Genomic DNA, 22802 nt, shown 5'->3' with positions numbered 1-22802 from the left:
AAAAAAAAAAAAGAAAGAAAGAAAGAAAGAAAGAAAAGAAAGAAATCTGTTTTACTTTTCAGTGTTTACCTCTAAAGTATTGGATTGTCTGAAAAGTCATGATGAACTTTTGCATAGAAAAACATAGAAATATGTCATGACTTTTCCAACAATCCAATAGAACTGTTAGTCATATGCTATTTCTTTGTTAAACTTTCTAAGTCACTGCCAAACTTTCCCCGAGCAAGATATAAGGGCTTGCTTTCTGGCTCTGAAGCTCATTTTTTCTATTTCCATCAGCCGGTATTTATAGTATTCTGATTTTAAACTACATTCTGCTTAGTCAGAGTCCATTATCAGTTTTCTCACCCTTGGTATTGTCTCCTTTTCAGAATTATGTACACATTCAGTACACAGTTATGTATACTGTTTGAGTTCCCTGGAGATGACAATATCAAAAAAATAAAATTCTCCCTAAACATGCTGTTTATTTTACTTGCAGTTATCACTGGACAGCATCGAAGTGGTGTAATCTCAGCCCGGACTCGGATTGATGTACTTCTGCTCACTTTTAGAAGAAAGCAGCCCTCCACTCACTTCCTCTCCTTTTTCCTCAATGAAGTTGAGGTTCAGGAGCGATTTTTGAAGTTCCAGGAGGAAGTATTGGAGAAATGTTCCATGGTAAGCAGCAAACTAGAGAAGACAAAAAGTTAACAAATCGAAACAGTATTCAAATAGTTGAAAGATACAAATCGCTTTTTCCACCAAAAGAGGGCAACTATTTCTGATGGTTAATTCTGAACTGGAAAAAATGTAAAGACATATTAGCAACTAAGTTCATATACATACTCAGATAAATCCTTATTTTTAAATTATTTAATTTATTTTGTCTGGCTTCCTCTGGTGTTTACCAGATTCATTACCCTCTCATTGATGGTATAAAAACAAGATTCCTGGTGACAGACGCTTTGCGTCCTGGTGGAATGGAGGTACAGAGCCCTCTGGTTTACTTCCTGTCATTTACCTCTCTGGGAGTATGGATCAAATTCTTTTCTTTTCTTTTTTTTTATATTTATTTATTTATATTCCCTTTTGTTGCCCTTGTTGTCTAACATTGTTGTGGTTATTGATGTCATTGTTGTTGGATAGGATCAACTTTTTTTTCTTTTTTTTATCTCCCCCCCACCCCATACCAGAGCACTGCTCAGTCAGTTCTGGCTTTTGATGGTGCTGAGGATTGAACCTGCAACCTTTAGAGCCTCAGGCATTAATGTCTTTTTGCATAACCTTTATGCTGTCTTCCTAGTCCCTGGACCAAAATTCTTTTTTTTAATTTTTCTTTATAAAATGGAAACACTGAGAAGACTGTAGGATAAGAGAGGTACAACTCGACACAATTCCCACCACCAGAACTCCATATCCCATCCCCTCCCCTGATAGCTTTCCTATTCTTTATCCCTCTGGGAGTATGGACCCAGGGTCATTATGGGGTGCAGAAGGTGGAAGGTCTGGCTTCTGTAATTACTTCTCCACTCTACATGGGCTTTGGCAGGTCAATCTATACCCCCAGCCTGCAAAATCTAAATTTTTAAAGCTCTATTCTTTGGACACCAGGAAAAAAGTCATAGCAATGTTGACTAAAGTAACATAATCTGATTTTAATAACTCTTTGATGATTTGATTTTTAATGGTTACTTATTCTGTTATAGGAATATATAATAACTTTTATCATTTGTTTTTCATTATTATATAAATAATGATGTTTGCTCATTCTCCTCCATGTGTATAGTTTTATATAGTAGCCTAATTGGTTTCATACTTAGTAATCAAAACATGTGTGCCTTTGAGATTTTTGATAAATGTATCCAAATTACCTTCAGGGAATGTTACAGCACTTGAATCTCCAAATGATAGCTTTCTTTTCTTGCCCTTGCTAATACTGAATGTTATCATTCTTTTTTTTTTTTTGTCAAGAGGGTTTTTGCTGGGGCTTGGTGCCTACATGGCAAATCCACTGCTCTTGGTGGCCAATTTCCTATTTTTTAATTAGTTAATTAACTAATTAGTTTTTTGTGCTTCCAGGGTCATCACTGGGGCTCGGTGCCTGCACTGTGAATCCACTGCTCCTACTCCTGTGTTTTTCCGGATAGGACAGATTGGGAGGGGAGGGGAGGGGAAGATAATAGAGGGAGAGAGCCAGAGAAACACCTGCAGACCTGATTCACCACTTGTGAAGAGACTCCTCTGCAGGTAGGGAGTGGGAGGCTCGAACAGGTATCCTTCTGCTGGTCCTGGCGCTTTCTACTATGTGGCTTAACCTGGTCCGCTACTCCCGGCCCCACCATTTTTTTTTTTTAATTTATTTATTTACTATATAGGACAGAGAAAAACTGAGAGGAGAGTGGGAGATAGAGAAACACCAACAGACCTGCTTCACAATTCATGACGCTTCTGTGGGAAGCAGAGGCTTGAACCTGGGTCATTGTTTGTAGTAACATGTACATTCGACCAAGTATGCCACCACTAGGCCCCTTCACTTTATTTATTTATTTATTTATTTATTTATTTATTTATTTATTTATTTATTTATTTATTACCAGCACACAGTTCAGCTCTGACTTTTGTTGGCAGTGGGGTTTGAACCTCAGATCTCTTGCAATGCAAGTTCAGTGATCTACTACTTCATATTGAAAAAATTGAGGGGGCCAGGTGGTAGTGCACCTGGTTAAACGCACACATTACAGTGTGCAAGGACCTGGGTTCAAGCCCCTGGTCCCTACCTGCAGGAGAAAAGCTTCACAAGTGGTGAAGCAAGGCTGCAGGTATCTCTCTGTATCTCTCTCTTCACCTCTCCTCCCCTTTCAGTTTCTCTCTGTCTCTAGCCAATAATAAATTTTAAAAAAGAAAAAAAAATTGTTTTCTTATTTCATTATTCATAAAGTAAGACTTTTTCATATGTTTAACTGTTGTTTATACCTTGGCTCTTTTTTTTTTTTTTTTTTTTTGGTGAGTGTTTTTCCTGACTATTTATTTTATGAGAGAAAGAGAGGGAAAGGGAAAGACAAAAACAGGGCTGCTTTAATATATGTTGTGCTAGCAATTAAATTTGAGGTTTCATACATGTAAGTGCTACACTCTACCTACTATGTAAACTCCCCATTTGTGAATCTTCATTTAAAAATTTGTTTATTAAAAATTGTTTTTATTATCTTTATTGGTTAAAGATAGCCAGAAATATAGAGGAAGGGAGAGACAGGGAAGGAGAGAGACAGACTCCTACAGTCCTGCTTCACCTCTTGCAAAGCTTTCCCCCTGCAGATGGGGACCAGGGGCTTGAACCTGGGTCCTTGTGGACTGTAAAGTGAGCGCTTAACCAGGTACACCACCGCCTGGCCCCTAAATTTTATTTGTAAGAGTTTCATAGACTTAAAAAGATCACCATGGGCCAGTTCATGGCACAGCTGGCTAAGTGCATACATTACAGTGCATAAAGACCCAGGTTCAAGCCTGTGGTCCTCACCTGTAGGGGAAAAGCTTCATAAATGGAGAATCAAGGTTTCTCTTTCCTACTCTGTCTATCCCTTCCCTCTCAATTCTCTCTGTCTGTATCCAATAATAAATAAATAAAAATTTTAAAAAATCGACATTGGGAGTTGAGCGGTAGTTACCTTGCACAAGGCTCCGTGTCCATGGTAGGGACCATGTGCAGGGTCCTCTCACATGGTGACGTGTGTGCTCAACTAAAAAAAAAAATAATAATAGATAATAATAATAACAATAAACAAATGTGTAAAAAGTGAGAAGAAAGTGCCAGAATTTGGGGGGTGGGTGGGAAGAAGTATGATCCTACCAGCCTTCTCTTTTTTTCTCAAGATTGGTTCCAGATAAACTTTGTTACCTTTTTTTTTTCTTCCTATTTCACTAAAGATATTTGAGGGTACCTTGATAGGGATGGCATCTGTTTAAGACTTTGAGCAGAAAGGTCATTTTGACGATGTTAATTCTTCAAACCCACGAGCAGGCATATCTTCCCATTTCTTGGTATCTCTCTCTTAGTCTTTGACTAGTAACTCGTAATTTTCAACATACTTTTTCTCTACTATTAGAACTATGCTTTTGATTTAACAACATGCGTCAGGTCTAATTACTTTTTTAAATTGCTGTCAAATATTCTTTGATTATATTCTAACTTATTTAATCAATTCTTCATTGATTGACCATTAAAGGGAATTATTTTTAATTCTAATACTTGCTGCTCTCCCAGGTTGCTAAAGGAAATTATTTCTTTATTATTATTATTTATTATTATTATTTTAACCAGAGTACTGCTCAGCTCTGGCTTATGGTGGTGCAGGGGATTAAACCTAGGACTTTGGAGCCTCAGGCATGAGAGTCTGTTGCATAACCATTATGCTGCTACAGACCCCCACAGCGGATGAGCAGCAGGAGGGTCAGGGGTCTTGAAGGCAAACGCCCCCCCCCCCCCCCCCCCCGTGGGTCAGGAGTCGACGCGAGGGAGGACAGACACCACACTCTATTGGAGGGTGAATCTGGACTCATTTTAATAGTGACACTGCATTAGCTTTTATACTTTTTCAGGTTACATTCAGGTTGCCTAGACAACTAGCTCATAAGGAAGTAGCAATAAGCATCATAGTCTTGTGGCTTTGGCAGGCTACATGTTACTCCCCTATAACTGTAAAAAATCTTACAATACTTAGTATCGCCCTGTTCTCAGGGGAGGTCATACCCAGAATTGTTTTTGACTTTTGTGGAGGGCTATTTCTATCATTAATCTTCTACGGGGGGGGTCTACAGATCTTTGCCTAGTCGTGGACCACTGCTCATCTAGGTCTGGTACAGTTTAACTATTAATCTTTCTTTGTTTCAGTACGTCAGCTTGTACCTGGGAGGCCTCAATCTCTGCATTCTTTCTTTGAGGGGCAAGTCATAACATGACTTCTTTTGTCCATCTATGCTGACCCACCTTCCCCACTTCCATAATGTAACTTTCAAATATGCCCCTGTGTAAGGGAGAGGGGGTGCTTCTGACTCTCCATTCCCACCAGGCACTGCCAAAGCACTATTAATCAATTGTGACAGTATAATTATTTGTAGCAATAACGGGGGGAGAATGTGTCGACCCATTCTCGTCCTCCTGCCCAGCTTCCTTGAAGTCTGAATGCAGGTCCAGAGGAGATGACCCTGTCAGGCTCCCTGGTGATTGTGTTGGGGTGCCGCATTACGCTATCTACCCCTACCCAAGGAAATTATTTCTATTAAATAATATTTTGAAAAAAAATGTTATATCCTTGACTGATGGTTCTTTGGGGTAAATTCTAAGAAGGTAGATGACATGGGCTAAGGAAATTTATTTTATTGATTTATTTATTTAATTTTATTATTATTTTTAATCTTTATTTATTTATTTTGAATAGAGACAGAGAGAAATTATGAGAGAAGGGGGAAATAGTGTGGAGAGAGAGACAGAGAGACACCTGCAGACTTGCTTCACCACTCGTGAAGCTTTCATTCCCCTGCAAGTGGGGACCAGGGGATTGAACTGGGATCCTTGCACACTGTAGTATGTGCACTAAACCAGGTGTGCCACCGCCTGGCCTTTTTTTTATTTTTACCAGATTATTGCTCAGCTCTGGCTTATGGTGGTGCTAGGAATTGAACCCAGGGCCTTTGGTGCCTCAGGCATGGAAAGCTTCTTGCATAACCATTGTTGTATTTCCTCAACCTGGGCTAAGGGAATGCAAACTAAAACTTTCATAGTTTTTTAAATTATGTTTTTAAAATTAGCTTTATTGTTATAATTTATATATAGAATAGTAAATCCTTTTGTGTCTGTCATCACTAGAGCTTTACTACTCTGGGCCAACTTTTTCAGAAAGAGAGAGACAGGGGAGGTGGGGGTGGGGGGTAGAGAGAGAGAGAAAGAGGAGAGAGAGACTGACTGTAACTCTCCTCAGTGCAGTGGGGACCAAGCTTGATTCTGGCTCACACAACATGGCAAAGCAATCATCTTCGTAAATAAGTTTTCTTGCCAGCATCCATTTTTTCATATTTGTTTTTGGTGTCAGACGTGGAACCAGGGCTTCAGGCTTATGAAGAATCTGCATAATGCACTTACTTTAAGAATATACTTTGATGAGCTTTGGGAAACATAGGTCAGTGAAAAAAACCATCACAAACAAGCTATAGAACACTTTCACCTCTCCAGAAGTTCCAAGTACCTCTTTGCTGTCAATCCCATTCTGCCATCTCATCTGACTAGTGGTTCCAGTCAACTGTTAGTCCTCAACTGTCTGTAACTGCTAGATAGCCCTTCTTCAGAACTGCTTGGGGCAGAGGGTAGATAGCATAATGGTTATGCAAAGAGGCTCTCATGCCTGAGGCTCCAGAGTCCCAGGTTCAGTCCCCCATACCACTTCTTCTTCTAGCGTTTGCCCTTCTTCCGTAGCCAGTCAACAGCGTCAGGTTGAGCCTGATGTAAAGTTTCGAGACCTCCTTTGAATCTGGAGAGGTGGTAGTCCCCATACCACCATAAGCCAGAGCTGAGCAGTGCTCTGGTTAAAAAAAAAAAGAATTGCATGTAAATGGAATTACACAGCGTATAGTCTTTTGTATAACTGCCTCAGCCCATTTTTGAGATTCATTCATGTTAGTAGTTCATTTCTTTTTGATAGGCATCTGTATACCTGCTTCACCACATGTGAAGCAACCCTCCTGTAGGTAGGGAGCGGGGGCTCGAACCAGAATTCTTACTCCCATCCTTGCTTCGCGCCATGTATGCTTAACTTGCTGCACTACCACCCGGCCCCCAGAGCTAAAGTTTTTTATTTGATGGACTCCATTTAAAAAGAATGATTTTTTTGTTTGTTTGTTTGAGAGAAAGGAGTTGAGAGGACTAGCTCACCTCTTGACACACCTGATGCTGGGGATAGATGCTCATGCTTTTGAGTCCAGGGTTCTAATCATTACACAACCTCCTGGGCCACTGGTTTTCATTCCTCCACCTCGTCTTCTCCCCCCCTTCCTTCTTTGGTCAGCCCATTTTTTTAAATTTGTTAATATTCTTTCTTTTTCTCTCTTCTTCTTCTCCTTCTCCTTCTTCTTCTTTTTTGCCTCCAGGGTTATCACTGGGGCTTGGTGCCTGCAATACAAATCCACTGCTCCTGGAGGCTATTTTTTCCATTTTGTTGCCCATGTTGTTGCCCTTGTTGTGGTTGTTATTTGTTATTATAGCTGTTGTTGCTGGATAGGACAGAGAGAAATAGAGAGAGGAGGGGAAGACAGAGAAGGGGAAAGAAAGATAGACGCCTGCAGACCTGCTTCACTGCCTGTGAAGCGACTCCCCTGCAAGTGGGGAGCCGGGGCTCAAACTGTGATCCTTACTCCTGTCCTTGCTCTTTGAGCCGTGTGCGCTTAACCCACTGCGCTACTGCTTGCCCCCCATTTTTTGTTACATTTATTTAATAAATCTTATTTATTTATTTATTTATTCCCTTTTGCTGCCCTTGTTCTTTTATTGTTGTAGTTATTAATATCCTCGTCGTTGGGTAGGACAGAGAGAAATGGAGAGAGGAGGGGAAGATGGGAGAGAAAGACATCTGCAGATCTGCTTCACCACTTGTAAAGGGATTCCCCTGCAGGGTTTCCAGGGGCTCAAACCGGGATCCTTACGTCGGTCCCCGTGCTTTGTGCCACCTGTGCTTAACCCGCTGTGCTACTGCCCAACTCCCATTACCGTTATTTATTTATTGGATAGACTCAGCCAAAAATTGAGAGGAAATTAAAGATAGAGAGACAGGGAGAGACCTGCAGCCCTACTTTACCACTCGTAAAACTTCCCCCTGGCAGGTAGGGGCTAGGGACCGGAACCCGGGTCCTTGCACAGTGTAACGTGCACTACCTCCCTGCCTAAATTTGTGATGAATGGTGGTTTATAAGATTACAGGGTGTAGTCCCACACAGTACCCACCACCAGCGTTCCAGTGCCCCTCACCTTCCCCTCACCTTCCCAACAGCTGACATTATGATTCTCACAAAGTCCTAGAGACAGTTTTATTTTTTTCCTTCCTTCCTTCCTCCCTCCCTCCATTCTTCCCTCCCTTTATTCCTTCTTCTCTCCGTCTTTCTTCCTTTCTTCCTTCCTTTCTTTCTTCCTTTCTTTTTCTCCTTCCTTCCTTCCTTCCTTTTCAAGTTTCAGCTCTCTAGATTGCACATATGAGTGAAAATACCTGGTCTTTCACCTCTCATTTAGCTGAGTATAATCACCTCCAATTCCATCCATTTTGTCCCAAAGTACACAATATAATCTTTTTTGATTGCAAAGTAATATTCCATGGAGCATATATCCCATAACTTCTTTTTTAAATTTTTATTAGTGATATAATATTGATTTACAAAATTACATGTCTACAGGGGTATCATTCTACACCGTTCCAACTACCCGAGTTCTGAATCTTCAGCTTCCCCACTGCAGGCCACCATAGTTACCCTAAGGTTGCAGACATGGGCCAACCACCATCTCTACAGCTACCTGTCTACATTTGTACATAATTGCCCCAACCCTTTTTTTTTCTCCAGTTTCCTTCCTCTCTTTCCCTCCAAGCCACTCATGACACCATTACGGCCTCCAAATATCCTCCTTTTCCTTCTCTCTCCGGGTGCTGATGGAGCTGGAGTTCAGAGCCCTCTTATCCTCTTCCTCCTATCACTTTTTCCCCACTGGGAGTATGGATCAAGGTTGTTTTTGGGGTGCAGAAGGTAGGGGTTCAGACTTCTGTAAGTGCTTTTCCACTGGGTATGGGCATTGGCAAGTCAATCTGTACCCCCAGTCTGCATGATCTCTTTATCTAGTGTTCTGTTGATAGGTGTTTAGGCAGTTTCTACTCTTTGGATGTTATGAATAATGTGGTTATGTACACCGGGGTACATACATCTGACAACTGATTAATATCAAACATCTCTAAAGAAATCATACAGCGGGGTCGAGTGATGGTGCACCTGGTTGAATGCACAGGTTACAGTGCACAAGGACCCAGGTTCAAGCTCCCAATCCCCACCTGCAGGGGAAGCTTTGTGAGTGATGAAGCAGGCCTGCAGGTCTCTCTCCCTCTCTGTCTCCCCCTTCTTCTTGATTTCTGGATGTCTCTATCCAATATATAAAGATAATTAAAATAATTTTTTAAAAAACCATACAGCTCAACAAAAGAAAAATAACCCAATAAAAAAAAAGTGGGCTTGTGGAAACCAATGGCCAACGATAGACAAGTGACTAAGAAAGCATCGGTACAGGGGCCAGGTGGTGGCACTCTTAGTTGAGTGCACAAGGACCCAGGTTCAAGCCCTCTGGCAGGGGAGAAAAGCTTAGCTTTGTGAGTAGCAAAGCAGTGCTACAGGTGTGTGTGTGTCTGTGTCTCTCCCTCTCTACCTCCTTCTTCCCTCTAAATTTCTGGCTATCTCTATCCAATAAATAAATATAATAAAAGATATCTTTAACAAAGAAAAAAAAGTGGGCTAAAGAACTGAAGTTTTTTTTTTTTTTAATTTCATTATTGGGGAATTAATGTTTTACATTCAACAGTAATACAATAGTTTGTACTTGTATAACATTTCCCAATTTTCCATATAACAATAAAATCCCCACTAGGTCCTCTGTCATCCTTCTTGGATCTGTATTCTCCCCACCCACCCATCCCAGAGTCTTTAACTTTGGTGCAGTATGCCAACTCCAATCCAGGTTCTACTTGTGTTTTCTCTTCTGATCTTGTTTTTCAACTTCTGCCTGACAGTGAGATCATCCCATATTCAGCCTTCTGTTTCTGACTTATTTCAGTTAACAGGAATTTGGTCCATCCAAGATCGGCTGAAAACCGTGAAGTCACCATTTTTAAATAGCTGAGTAGTATTCCATTGTGTATATATGCCACAACTTGCTCAGCCACTCATCTGTTGTTGTACACCTGGGTTGCTTCCAGGTTTAGGATATTGCAAATTGTGCTGCCAAGAACATATGTGTACACAGATCTTTTTGGATGGATATGTTGTGTTCCTTAGGATATATCCCCAGGAGAGGAAATGCAGGATCATAGGGTAGGTCCATTTCTAGTCTTCTGAGAGTTCTCCAGACTGCTCTCCACAGAGGCTGGACCAATTGACATTCCCACCAGCAGTGTAGGAGGGTTCCTTTGACCCCACACCCTCTCCAGCATTTGCTGCTGTTACCTTTTCTGATGTATGACATTCTCACAGGAGTGAAGTGGTATCTCATTGTTGTCTTTATTTGTATTTCTCTGACAGAGACTTGGAGCATTTTTTCATGTGTTTCTCAGCCTTTTGGATCTCTTCTGTGGTGAATATTCTGTCCATGTCCTCTCCCCATTTTTGGATGGGGTTATTTGTTGTCTTATTGTTGAGATTTGCAAGTTCTTTATATATTCTGGTTATTAGCCTCTTGTCTGATGTATGCCATGTAAAGGTCTTCTCCCATTCTGTGAGGGGTCTGTTGGTTTGGGTAGTAGTTTCTTTAGCTGTGCAGAAGCTTTTTAATTTGATGTGGTCCCATAGGTTTATGCTTGTCTTCATTTTCTTTGTAATTGGATTTGTTTCATTGAAGATGTCTTTAAAATTTATGCGGAAAAGAGTTTTGCCAATATTTTCCTCTAAGTATCTGATAGTTTCTGGTCTAACATCCAAGTCCTTGATCCACTTGGAATTTACTTTTGTATTTGGTGAAATATAGTGGTTCAGTCTCATTCTTCTGCATGTTTCAACCCATTCTTTCCAACACCATTTGTTGAAGAGACTCTGCTTTCCTCATTTAATAGTCTGGGCACCTTTCTCAAAGATTAGATGTTAGATTAGATCTTTGTCAAAGATTAGATTAGGGCTTACTTCTGGCCTCTCAATTCTGTTCCACTTATTCTTCTTCTAGCGTTTGCCCTTCTTCCGTAGCCAGTCAATAGCATCAGGTTGAGCCTGATATAAAGTTTCGAGACCTCCTCTGAATCTGGAGAGGTGGCAGTCGTTGACTATGTGGGTCATAGTCTGTCTGTAGCCGCAGGGGCAGTTCGGGTCATCTCTGGCTCCCCAGCGATGGAACATAGCGGCGTGCCGGCCATGGCCTGTTCGATAGCGATTGAGGAGGGCCCAATCATAACGTGCTAGGTCAAAGCCGGGTTGACGCCTGCAGGGGTCTGTGATGAGGTGTTTGTTCTTTACCTCAGCTGACTGCCAGCTCTGTTTCCAAGAGTCTGGAACAGAGAAGTTCAGTGTAGGCATAGGGGACCAGATTGGGTGACGAGACGTCAAGCGTTGGACAGGGTAGGCGAAGATATCCGCGTATATTGGCACGTCCGGTCGAGCGCAGACGTGGGAAATGAACTTAAATGATGCCGCATCCCGACGAATATCTGGCAGGGCGATGTTGCTAAGAACTGGCAGCCATGGGACCGGGGTGGAACGGATGGTTCCAGAAATTATCCTCATGGAGGAATATAATTTGGAATCGACCAAGTGGACATGGGGGCTACAGAACCATACTGGTGCACAGTATTCTGCAGTGGAATAGCATAATGCCAGAGAGGATGATCGTAGTGTGGAAGCGCTCGCGCCCCATGAGGAGCTGGCCAGTCTTGCAATGATGTGATTCCTCGCGCCCACCTTTGCTGCAGTTTTTATGAGATGTTCGTGAAATGACAGAGTGCGATCGAGAGTAACACCAAGATAGACTGGCTGGGCTTCATGCCGGATTCTTGTATCACCAAGCTGCACATTAAGCTCACGCGAGGCCGAGGCATGGTGTAGATGGAAAACAGATGATACCGTTTTTGCAGTGCTAGGGATTAGTTGCCATTTTTTACAGTAATCAGATATCAGAGACATGTCTTTCGTGAGTGTTTCCTCAAGGATGTCGAACTTGGATGCCTGAGTTGCACAGCAGATGTCATCGGTGTAGATGAACTTCCTTGAAGAAGTTTCTGGGAGGTCATTGATGTAAATATTAAATAGCGTAGGAGCCAGAACAGAGCCCTGGGGGAGGCCACTTGAGACAAATCTCCATCTGCTAGACTTGTCACCCAGATGCACCCGGAATCTTCTGTTTTGGAGAAGAAACGATATAGTGTTGGCCACCCATGGAGGCAGGCATCTTGAGATCTTGACTAGGAGACCATGGTGCCAGCCCGTGTCATAGGCTGCTGTGAGATCAACAAAGACAGCACCCGTCTTTAAATTCTTCTGGAATCCATTTTCAATGTAAGTTGAGAGGGCCAGGGCTTGTTGGCAGGTAGATCTTCCTGGGCGGAAACCAGCTTGGGCGGGTGATAGGAATTTCTCTGTAAGAGGAGAAATACGTGACAGAAGCAGCCTCTCAAGGAGTTTGTAACACACGGAGAGGAGAGAAATTGGTCTATAGCTGGCGGCCAGTGTTGGGTCTTTCTTTGGTTTCAAAACTGCTATTATCTTTGCACGACGCCAAACTTTGGGCATAGACTCAGATTCCAAGATGTGGGACAGGAATGAAGCGAGCCACTTCTTTGCCGCGGGGCCCAGGTTAAGAATGAGTTCTGGGTTGATGTTATCATAGCCAGCAGCTGTTCCCGGTTTAACCCTCTTCAAAGCGTCTTCCAGTTCAGACAGTGTAAAGGGAGAGAGTTTTGGAGATGGACAAGATAACCGGAAGTGGGATGACCACTCATGGGAAATTTCTCTTTTCCAGACTGGGTCGATCTTAGCACGTCCAACTTGAGTTAGGTGACTGGCCACTGAGTTTGGAGATACAGGAGGATGGGAGACGGGAGGGGGTTGGCTACCGGCACCCAGACTGTGAAGAAGCTTCCAGGCCTTCCTACTTGAGTGGGTTCCACTGATCCAGTATGTTTGGTCATGTTCCAGTACCAAGCAGTTTTGAGGACAATGGCCCTATAATACAATTTGAGATTATCTCTGCCACACCCTGCTTTATCTCCTGGTCAGGAGTCAGTGATTAAGCTAAGAAGCCTACTTATAGTTTAAAAGCCCTCAGGCTCCCATAGCCTATAGGGAAGAAAAAGCACAAAAGAGGCTTTTAAACCACTGAGTTCCAAATCAGGTATTAAAATACTATTGAAACAACTGTCAATTTCCACAATTTGTCCTCTTTTTATATGTCTTTTTAAAATTTTTTTTCTTTTTTTAAATATTTTATTCATTTTCTTTAAATATTTATTTTATTTATTTATTCCCTTTTGTTGCCCTTGTTGTTTTATTGTTGTAGTTATTATTGTTGTTGTCATTGTTGGATAGGACAGAGAGAAATGGAGAGAGGAGGGGAAGACAGAGGAGGAGAGAAAGAGACACCTGCAGACCTGCGTCACCGCCTGTAAAGCGATTCCCCTGCAGGTGGGGAGCCGGGGTTTGAACCGGGATCTTTTTTTTTTTTTTTTTCCCTCCAGTTTATTGCTGGGCTCGGTGCCTGCACCATGAATCCACCGCTCCTGGAGGCCATTTTCCCCCCTTTTTGTTGCCCTAGTTGTTGCAGCCTCGTTGCGGTTATTATTGCCATTGTTGATGTTGCTTTGTTGTTGGATAGGACAGAGAGAAATGGAGAGAGGAGGGGAAGACAGAGAGAGACGGGAGAGAAAGATAGACACCTGCAGATCTGCTTCACCGCCCGTGAAGCAACTCCCCTGCAGGTGGGGAGCCAGGGGCTCGAACCGGGATCCTTACTCCGGTCCCTGCGCTTTACGCCACTTGCGCTTAATGAACTGGGATCCTTATGCCGGTCCTTGTGCTTTGCGCCACCTGCGCTTAACCCGCTGCACTACAGCCCGACTCCCTTCCTTTTTTTTTTTTTTTTTTTTTTTTTTTTTTTTTTTTTTATAGAGACAGAAGAAAAGGGAAAGAGAGAAAGACACTCGTAGCATTGCTTCATGCTCATTATGTTTTGTCCCTGCAGGTGGGGACTGGGGGCTTGAACCTTGGTCTTGTACACATGGTAATGTGTGTGCTGTGCCAGGTTACCACCACCTGACCCCCTAGGGTACTGTTAACTCCAAAGCCCATGTAGTCTCACTATGAAGTTGTGACCCTCCTGGGGTTTAGTGCTCTTTAAGTAATTTTTTGATGGTCTCTGCACTCTAGCTGGTGGGTACTTGAGTATTTCCTTATGTTTGAGCATTAGGAATTGTTTGGCTTATGGTTCTTTGCTACTTATTATTATTATTTTATTTTAAACTTGGGATGATTCAGCTCTTATGTTGGTGCTGGGGACTGAACCTGGGACTTTGGAGTCTCAGGCATGAGAGTCTCTTTGTATAACCATTCTGCTATCTACCCCTGCCCTCCATCTTCTTTTTAATGCTTTATTAATAATTTAATATTGATTTACAGATGGTAAGATAATAGGGGTATAATTCCATCCACTTCTCACCACCAGAGTTCTGTGTCCCATCTGCTGGAAACTTCTTGTTTATCCCTCTTTCCCTAGATCATAGCTCTAAGTATGCATATTTTTTTCTCGCCTAAGTATTTATCGTCTCAGATTTGTATGATGATGAAATTCCAGCACTGGGCTTAAATTCTTTAAACTGACTGGGTGGTGGTGCACCTGGTTTAACACACAGGTTCCAGTGCGCCAAGACCTGGGCTGAGCCTCTGGTCCTCACCTGCAGGGGGCAAGTTTTGTGAGTGGTAAAGCAGGTCTGCAGGTGTCTGTCTGTCTCTCTCCCTCTCTACCATCTTTTACCCTCTAGATTTCTGGCTGTCCCTGTACAATAAAGATAATAATAAAAAAATTCAAAATTGTTTAAATAGCTCTAAAACATATATGTTACCTACAACCTTAATCCAGATATACCAAAACCATTTGGCCCTGTCAGTATCTAAGATATTGTTATAAGTAGATATCCTTAAATGTCATAAAGCATAGTGAAGTCAAGTATATTACAGTAAATCCTAACCATTGGATTTTTAAAGAAAAACAAGCTCCTGACTAACTTGGATATACTAATACAAATTATTAGTAGAAACTTTACGACTAGCAATATTCATAAAAATTTGTAAATGGAATCAAACCCAAATGTTAATCAAGTGATAAATAGATTTTTAAAAATACAGCAAAATGCTATTTTCCTATGAAAAGAAAGGTAGTGTTGCATGATGAACTTTGAAAAATGAAGACTATGGGGCCGGGTGGTGGCACACCTGGTTGAGCGCACATGTTACAATGCACAAGGACCCAGGTTCAAGTCCCCGGTCCCCACCTGCAGGGGAAAACTTCACAAGCGGTGAAGCTGTGCTACAGGTGTTTCTCTGTCTGTCTTCCTCTATCTCCCTTCCCTCTCACTTTCTGGCTGTCTCTATGTCTACCCCTGTTCCCATTCACTTAATTAACATTGAGTGACAGATAAAATAGGAAATAAATAGGGCAAGGTATGCTGACACCTTTCTTGAGGAAATATGGAAATTTATCCTCATGATACCAACAGTTCTATAAATGGCAATTCCTCAATTAAATGATACAGAAGTTGAAATAGAGCTTCCCATGTGGTAGCTAGTCTCGAACCTGGATCTTCATGCCTGGTGCAATAGGTACTCTGCTGGATGAGCTGTCTCCTTTTCTCTCTGCTTTTAATACTGTATTATAAGAGTAAGTTTTATTTGTGACCGGCCTTGGTTAGAATCAGGTAGCAGTTTGCACAGTACTTGAGGATTTTTTAAAAAGGTTTTTTTTTTTCCCATTGGGGGGATTAATGGCTTAGAGTAAACAGTAAATACAGTTGTTGGAACATGTGTAAGATTTCTCAGCTTTCTGTAAAATACTCTCATCCTCTTCTTAGGCTATCCTGCACCAGAACCTGAAAGCTCCGCCCTCCCCAGTCCTTTCTTTGTTGCAGTACACCAAGCCCAGCCCCAGTTCTGCTGTGCATTTCCCTTCCTGTTCTTACTTTTCAACTTCTGTCTATATTCATATTATTCAACTTCTGTCCCATATTCATCCTTCTCTTCTCTTTCTGGCTTATCTCACTTAACTTATTCCTTCAAGCTCCATCCAAAATGAGGCGAAGAAAGTGAATTCATCATTTTTAATAGCTGTGTAGTATTCCACTATAGATATACCACAACTTTCTCTGTTGTTGGACACCTAGGTTGCCGTATTTAAGGATTTAAGAAAGAGTTGAAGAGTCTTCCCAGTTGTGTTTGGGTTTCTCAAAGCCAAATTATATCCCATTCCTTTTAATTGTTTATAGAGAAGAGAAAGACAGAGATAGAGATAAGTTATCTGATTCAGAAAATAATCTAAGGACTTTTGTTCCTTAGGCATATTCATCATCAGTCCTAAAGCACAACTAAAGAGATGATATTCTTTATCTTGCAAATAAAACTTTATTGTGTTTATTCTATCCACTTCAGCAGCTTTCTTTTGCTGCGTAATCAATTATCATAGCCTTGGCAGTTTGAAGCTCTAGTCACTTATTATCTCACGGTTTTATAGTCCTCTTGTAGATCAGATTTTGTGGACTCAGTTGTGATCTGTGTTTAGTCTCACAAAGGCTGAAATAAAAGTGTTGCCCAAATTCATCTCTTTTCTGGCCATTCTGGGGGAATCTCAGGTTGGTCCTGGAGATACATGTTCATCATCATCATCACCATCATCATCATCATCATCACTCAGATTATTCACCATCATCATCACCATCACTCAGATTATTCACCATCATCATCACCATCACTCAGATTATTCACCATCATCATCATCATCACTCAGATTATTCACCATCATCATCATCATCACTCAGATTATTCACCATCATCATCACCATCACTCAGATTATTGGTGGAATTCAGAAAATGCAGCTGTAGGTGTGTAGTCCCCATTTCCTTGACACATGGCAACTCTAGCTTCTGTCCGATCCTCGTGAGCTTCTCCCATCAGCCAAAGAAACCTGCTTCTTACAGAGCTTGTGTGTATAGAGGGCCAGGGGTGTAGTTCACTGGTAAGCACATGCTTTTGCATACACAAAGCTGTAGGTTTGATAACCAGCGTCATACACACACAAAATCTCATGGGTAGATTAGACACTCTCAGATAATCTCCCTTTTTGTTTTTAAGTTTATTTTTTTATTTTTACCAGAGCATTGCTCCACTATGGCTTATGGTAGTGTGGGGGACTGAACCTGGAAACTTGGAGCCTCAGGGATGAAAGTCTCTTTGTATAACCATTATGCTATCTCCCTCACCCTGATAATCTCCCCCTTTTAAAGTCTGCTATGTTAAATAATATACTATAACCACAGAAAAGGCATCACATTCCAGGTACTACCTGCAATCAGAGAAGAAATAATTATGTGAAAATGGGCATCATTCTTAGAATTCTGCCTAGTGGGACCAGGTGATGGCTCACTCAGTAGTGTGCCTACATAACTGGGTTTTTAAAGCCCCTGTTTCTCACCTGCAGGGAAGAAACTTAACGAGAAGTGGAACAGGGCTGTAAGTGTCTTTCTTTCTCTCTTTGTTACACTCTGTCTCTATCAGAAAAGAAGGGGGGGGGAACAACTTCTGGGAGAACTGTGGAGTCATTGTGCAGGCACCAAGCACCACAGTAACCCTGGTGGCAAAAAGGAAACAATACAAATCTGCTACTACAGCTATTTTGATTTTCATTTTTAAACATTGTTGTGAAGGTCACATTTTTTGATACAATAGACAGCTTTTTTTTTTTTTTAATCCCAAGTCTCATTCTACCCTCCCCTCATCTTTCTTTAAACTTCTTTTTTCTTTCTTTTTTTTTTTTTGCTTCCAGGGTTATTGCTGGGGTTCAGTGCCTGCACCATGAATCCACTGCTCCTGGAGGCCATTTCCCCCCCCTTTTGTTGCCCTTGTTGTTGTAGCCTTGTTGTGGTTATTATTATTATTGTTGATGTCGTTCGTTGTTGGATAGGACAGAGAGGGAGAGAGAAAGAGAGACACCTGCAGACCTGCTTCACCGCCTGTGAAGCGGCTCCCCTGCAGGTGGGGAGCCAGGGGCTTGAACTGGGATCCTTAGCCAGTCCTTGTGCTTTGCCAAACGTGCGTTTAACCCGCTGCGCCACCGCCCGACCCCCTCTCTTTTCTTTCTTTAAGACATTTGGCCTCTTTTTCCTCTTTCTTTGTTAGCATGTTTGTCCTTGACCTCACCCTTACCTCTCAGAGAAACCGGATTCACCTTTCAGATCATTTTCTGAAATTACCTCCCTTTGCGCTTATCAGTTTTGTAAGAAAGATTGTTTGACTATAGACATAATCACTTTCAATCCTGTGCTTCATCTCCCTAAGTCAGTGCATTCAATGCAGGATTCAGCTGCACACAGACGTTGGGGAAGCATTTCTCATCTATGTGATCAGCAGATAAACGGCACCTTATTTTTTCATGCTTTCCTATCTTGCATTAAGATTCAAAAATATCTCACTTTTTTTTTTTTTGTAAGTTCAAGAAGTATATTAATCTCCTCTATCTGTACTATTCATTCTATATCTAGTAATGCTGCTATAATTTCATTTTATCTCACAGCAGGGTCCGGCAGAAAGCACATCAGTAATGAAAAGCGGTAATTCAAAACTGTGCTTGGTGGGCCATTCCCAAGGCTTATAGATCTGTTTAAAGCAATAGGGAATTTCTCAAACTGCCTGGAAAGCCTGAATAGGTTTTAGCTGCAGAAGCCACACACTTCTGCTCATCTTGCGGCGTGAAGGCTAACAGGAGCTATATACTTCAGCTGAAATGGCTGCTGGATCTGCATCTCCCCTCCCTCCCTCCTCCCAGTTAGGGTTTTTTTCCCCCCTGTTTCCTGTAACAAGCTGAGAAAGAGTATTTACATATAAAAACTCTAGTATGTGATGTAGGATTCTTCATGTGTGAAGGGAGTTACAGGATGTGTAATTATCTTATGAACTAGATTAGAGTGAAATTGGGGTGGCCCAGGAGATGGTACAATGGACTAAGCATTAGACTTTCACGCCTGAAGTCCTGAGTTTGACCCCTGGCGTTGCATGTGCCACAATGATGCTCTGGTTATTTTTGTCTTCTCCTCTCTCATAAATAAACAGGTGTGTATATATTTTAAATGAAGATGGGATAGTTATCTTTGGTTCTAAGAAAAATTGTAAACTGAAATATTAAAAGAGAACTTGTAAACTCCAGAGTTCTGGTGGCTGGTATGAAAGCAGAGAAAGGAGATACTTCTTCTTCTTCTTCTTTTTTTTTTTTAATATTGATTTATTTATTCCCTTTTGTTGCCCTTGTTGTTTTATTGTTGTAGTTATTGATGTCATTGTTGGATAGGACAGAGAGAAATGGAGAGAGGAGGGGAAGACACAGAGAGGGAGAGAAAGAGACACACCTGCAGACCTGCTTCACCGCCTGTGAAGTGACTCCCCTGCAGGTGGGGAGCTGGGGCTTGAACCAGGATCCATAGCCTGTCCTTGCACTTTGCACCACCTGCGCTTAACCTGCTGAGCTATCGCCCAACTCCCTAAAGGAGATACTTCTAAGATTCATATATTGTGTCATTTGAGTGGAGATGGTTGTGAACAAGTGTTTATCTTTTATTCAGAAGATGCCTTTGGACTAGCAGAAATAGCTGTAACATTGTGAGCTAAGTGCTGTTGCAGGTGAGAGCAGTCAGTACCCAGAGGAGAGGTTCTGTAGTGGTTGGGACTCTTGGGCAGAGCCTTGAAGGAAGGGCAGGAGCTTGTCCAGGGCCGGCAAGACAGTTCTCCTGGGAGTGCGCCGATGACCCATTTATATTCCCACCAGCAGCGCAGGAGGGCTCCTTTGCCCCCACATTGGGGGAAGCTTTGATATTGTGGTTTCTTTCCCTCACCCCTCCCCTCCTCTTTTTCTCTCTGTGTCTCTGCCTCTTTCTGCCTGAAAAAGTCATCCCAGAGCAGTGAAGCTTTAACAAGGACTGGAAAAGGAAAAAGGAAAAGAAAAAGAAGAGAAGAGTTTGTTCCAGGTTCACAAAGTGGGGTCTGAGGAGAGCACCGTGTAGGTAGAGAAAATGGCCCTTTCAAGGTGTGACGGTTTTCTTGGGTGCTGTGTTCAGGGGCCAGTGAGGAGTTCCTTTAGATTGGGGCCCTCTAGAACTGTAGAGATGCCTTACTGGGAAGAGCACCTGCTTGCCACGCACATGAGGCAGGTCTGAGCCCTGGCACCACGCGGGCGGTGCTGTGGTATTGGAGGGAGCTCTGCTGCGATAGTGGCTCTCCTCCTCTCTGTCTCTCTCCCTCTCTATAACCCCCTTCCTTCTTGATTTCTGGCCTTCTCTATCCGATAAGTAAAAATAATAAATTTTAAAAAAGAATCTAGATATTTAAGAAAAAAAAAGAATTTATAAGCCAGAAGAATCAAAACTCTATTATAAAATTAAAGAAAGTATTTTATTAATGGCCTGTAGAGATTTTCCAAATCAATCAGCCTTTTTGAACATTCTTAAGGAATAATAGAAATGATTCAGCAGAGCCTAATTTAGATCTCAGTGACACTTTCAAAGCTAGAACAAAGATGATGTATATATACTTTCTAGAGTTTCATATGGCTATGTCAACAGGAAGAGGGAGGAGCCTATGTCTATTCCATACTGCTGTGTGCAAAAGCTTTCACTTAATTCTCACAACAACCTTGAGAAATAAATGCCTGTTTTAAAGGTGATACAGTCACATTTCAGAGCAACTGAGTGACTCACCTTGGGTCACATTGCTGATGGGTATTAGAGTTTGAACTTGGGCTTGCCTGGTTGCAAAGCCCAATGCTCTTTTCACCACTTTGCCTGATTTGAATACCTTCCCTGCCTGAAACTGATTTTGTGAACTTGGCTACTAATAAAAGGAAAGAAAATATGATGAGTACAAGGAAAGGCATCCATGCTTCTTTCTTGTATTGTTTTTGATTGTTTGTTTGCATAAAATATTAGCAAGTAGGGAGTCCGGCGGTAGCACAATGGGTTAAGTGCACATGGCGCAAAGGTCAAGGACCAGCATAAGGATCCCAGTTCGAGCCCCCAGCTCCCCACCTGCAGGGGGTCACTTCACAGGTGGTGAAGCAGGTCTGCAGGTGTCTATCTTTCTCTCCCCCTCTCTGTCTTTCCCTCCTCTCTCCATATCTCTTTATCCTATCTAACAACGATGACAACAATAACAACAGTAATAACTACAACAACAATAAAACAAGGGCAACAAAAAGGAAATAAATAAATATTTAAAATATTTTTAAAATATTAGGAAGTAAATTTGTTGGGCCTTCTCAAATGCCTGGTTTGTATTCATTTATAGATTTCATGGGTGGTATGTGACCTTGACTTGGTGATAGAGGCCTTCTCCTGGGTAGACCATCTTTTTTTTTTTTTTTTTTTTTTAATCTTATGAAGTAAGATAAGGCCATCTTTTATCTTTTAGGAGTAGGTCTGAAAAAGTGAACTAGTTTGCCTACTTACTGCTGCTTTGCAATAGTTGGAATTAAAATCTTTGACTTTATATGCCAGGGTAAAGATGTTTTGAAACTACAGCCAAATCTTTATTAAGCTGAGGATTCCTAAAAGATGTGTGTGAATATACTATGAGGCTAATTTTTTTTTTTGTCTCTGGCTCTTGGCATGTAATGTAAAAGCAGAGCGCTATGAATTGTTTACTTTTGGGAGTTGGGTGGTAGCACAGCGGGTTAAGTGCACGTGGTGCAAAGCTCAAGGACCGGAGTAAGGATCCCGGTTCGAGCCCCTGGCTCCCCACCTGCAGGGGAGTCGCTTCACAGGTGGTGAAGTAGGTCTGTAAGTGTCTATCTTTCTCTCCCCTTCTTTGTCTTCCCCTCCTCTCTCCATTTCTCTGTCGTAACAACGACGACATCAATAACAACAACAATAAAAAGCAAGGGCAACAAAAGGGAAAATAAATAAATATAAAAAAACATAAAACAATTGTTTGCTTTTTGGGTGCTAACACTTGAGTAAGACTTAGAGCCATTCCTTTAATCTATCATGTCATAGGATATGATTTGTTGCTCTGAAGTCTGGACAGCGGGCTCTCTCTCCTTCTGCCGGTTGACATCTGTGTTGGCATCCCCCTGTGTATGAAGGTGGTTGAGTTCTGACCAGGGCTTTGTGGAAGCAGAGGGAATGCCTCATAATGTGCTAGTCCAGACTTTTCCCTCCTGTACTTTTTCTTAAATTTGACATTATCAAATTCAGCTATTCTTTCCTGTTAATGGCGTTGCCGGCAGTATTGTTCCAGTAGGTCCCAAGTGCTGGATTAAAAGTGAAAGCAGTGAAGGGTCTGTGTTGATGTTTTGTTTTTTGCTAGAGGGCTGAGCCCTTGAGACTGCGGGGATAGAGCATGACCTTGAACTTTAAGCTGTTACTGCACAAAAGGTGCCTGTGGATGTAGCTTCTGCTTGCGTGTCCCCACCCACCCACCCCCTTGAATTAGACCTTATTTAAGAAATAAACTTGAGGCTTATATATGTGACTTAGCCTTCAAGAAACACATTTTTGTTTTGTCATCTAGATAAAACTGGCTCAGGATATTTGTTATTCCCCTGTCCTCTTTGCTGGGTGCAGGGTCGCTACCATCAGAATTTTCAGGCGCCAGCCTGGGTGGCCAACTTAATGGACTAGAATAGTTCCAGCTTCAAATAATGGTGAAGTTGGAGCAGGGCCCAGTGAAATTAGACCCTTAGGATAAAGAATTCAATGTTGGTGTCCTTAGTCATTTCAGTGAAAAGAATGGCAGGTGGGAATATGATATATTTCAAACAAAGAAAAACACTAACTCTAGAGATTTATGCTATTGTGTTAGAGAT

General features: G+C 41.9%; 1 protein-coding gene across 5 annotated transcripts in view; it reads left to right on the top strand.

Moving 5' to 3' along the window:
- ASCC1 (activating signal cointegrator 1 complex subunit 1) overlaps nucleotides 1-22802 on the top strand; it is a 116929-nt gene that overhangs the window by 19366 nt on the left and 74761 nt on the right. For all 5 annotated transcript variants that reach the window (XM_007539425.3, XM_060202135.1, XM_060202344.1 and 2 more), the window contains exon 5: nucleotides 482-660. In XM_007539425.3, coding sequence (XP_007539487.1) covers nucleotides 482-660 — 179 coding nt within the window. The remainder of the gene's footprint in view (nucleotides 1-481; nucleotides 661-22802) is intronic.

The sequence above is a fragment of the Erinaceus europaeus genome, chromosome 1 (genome assembly GCF_950295315.1).
Source record: "Erinaceus europaeus chromosome 1, mEriEur2.1, whole genome shotgun sequence".
Taxonomy (NCBI): domain Eukaryota; kingdom Metazoa; phylum Chordata; class Mammalia; order Eulipotyphla; family Erinaceidae; genus Erinaceus; species Erinaceus europaeus.
The sequence above is the reverse complement of the archived record's forward strand: the minus strand, read 5'-3'. Positions and strand labels throughout refer to the sequence as shown.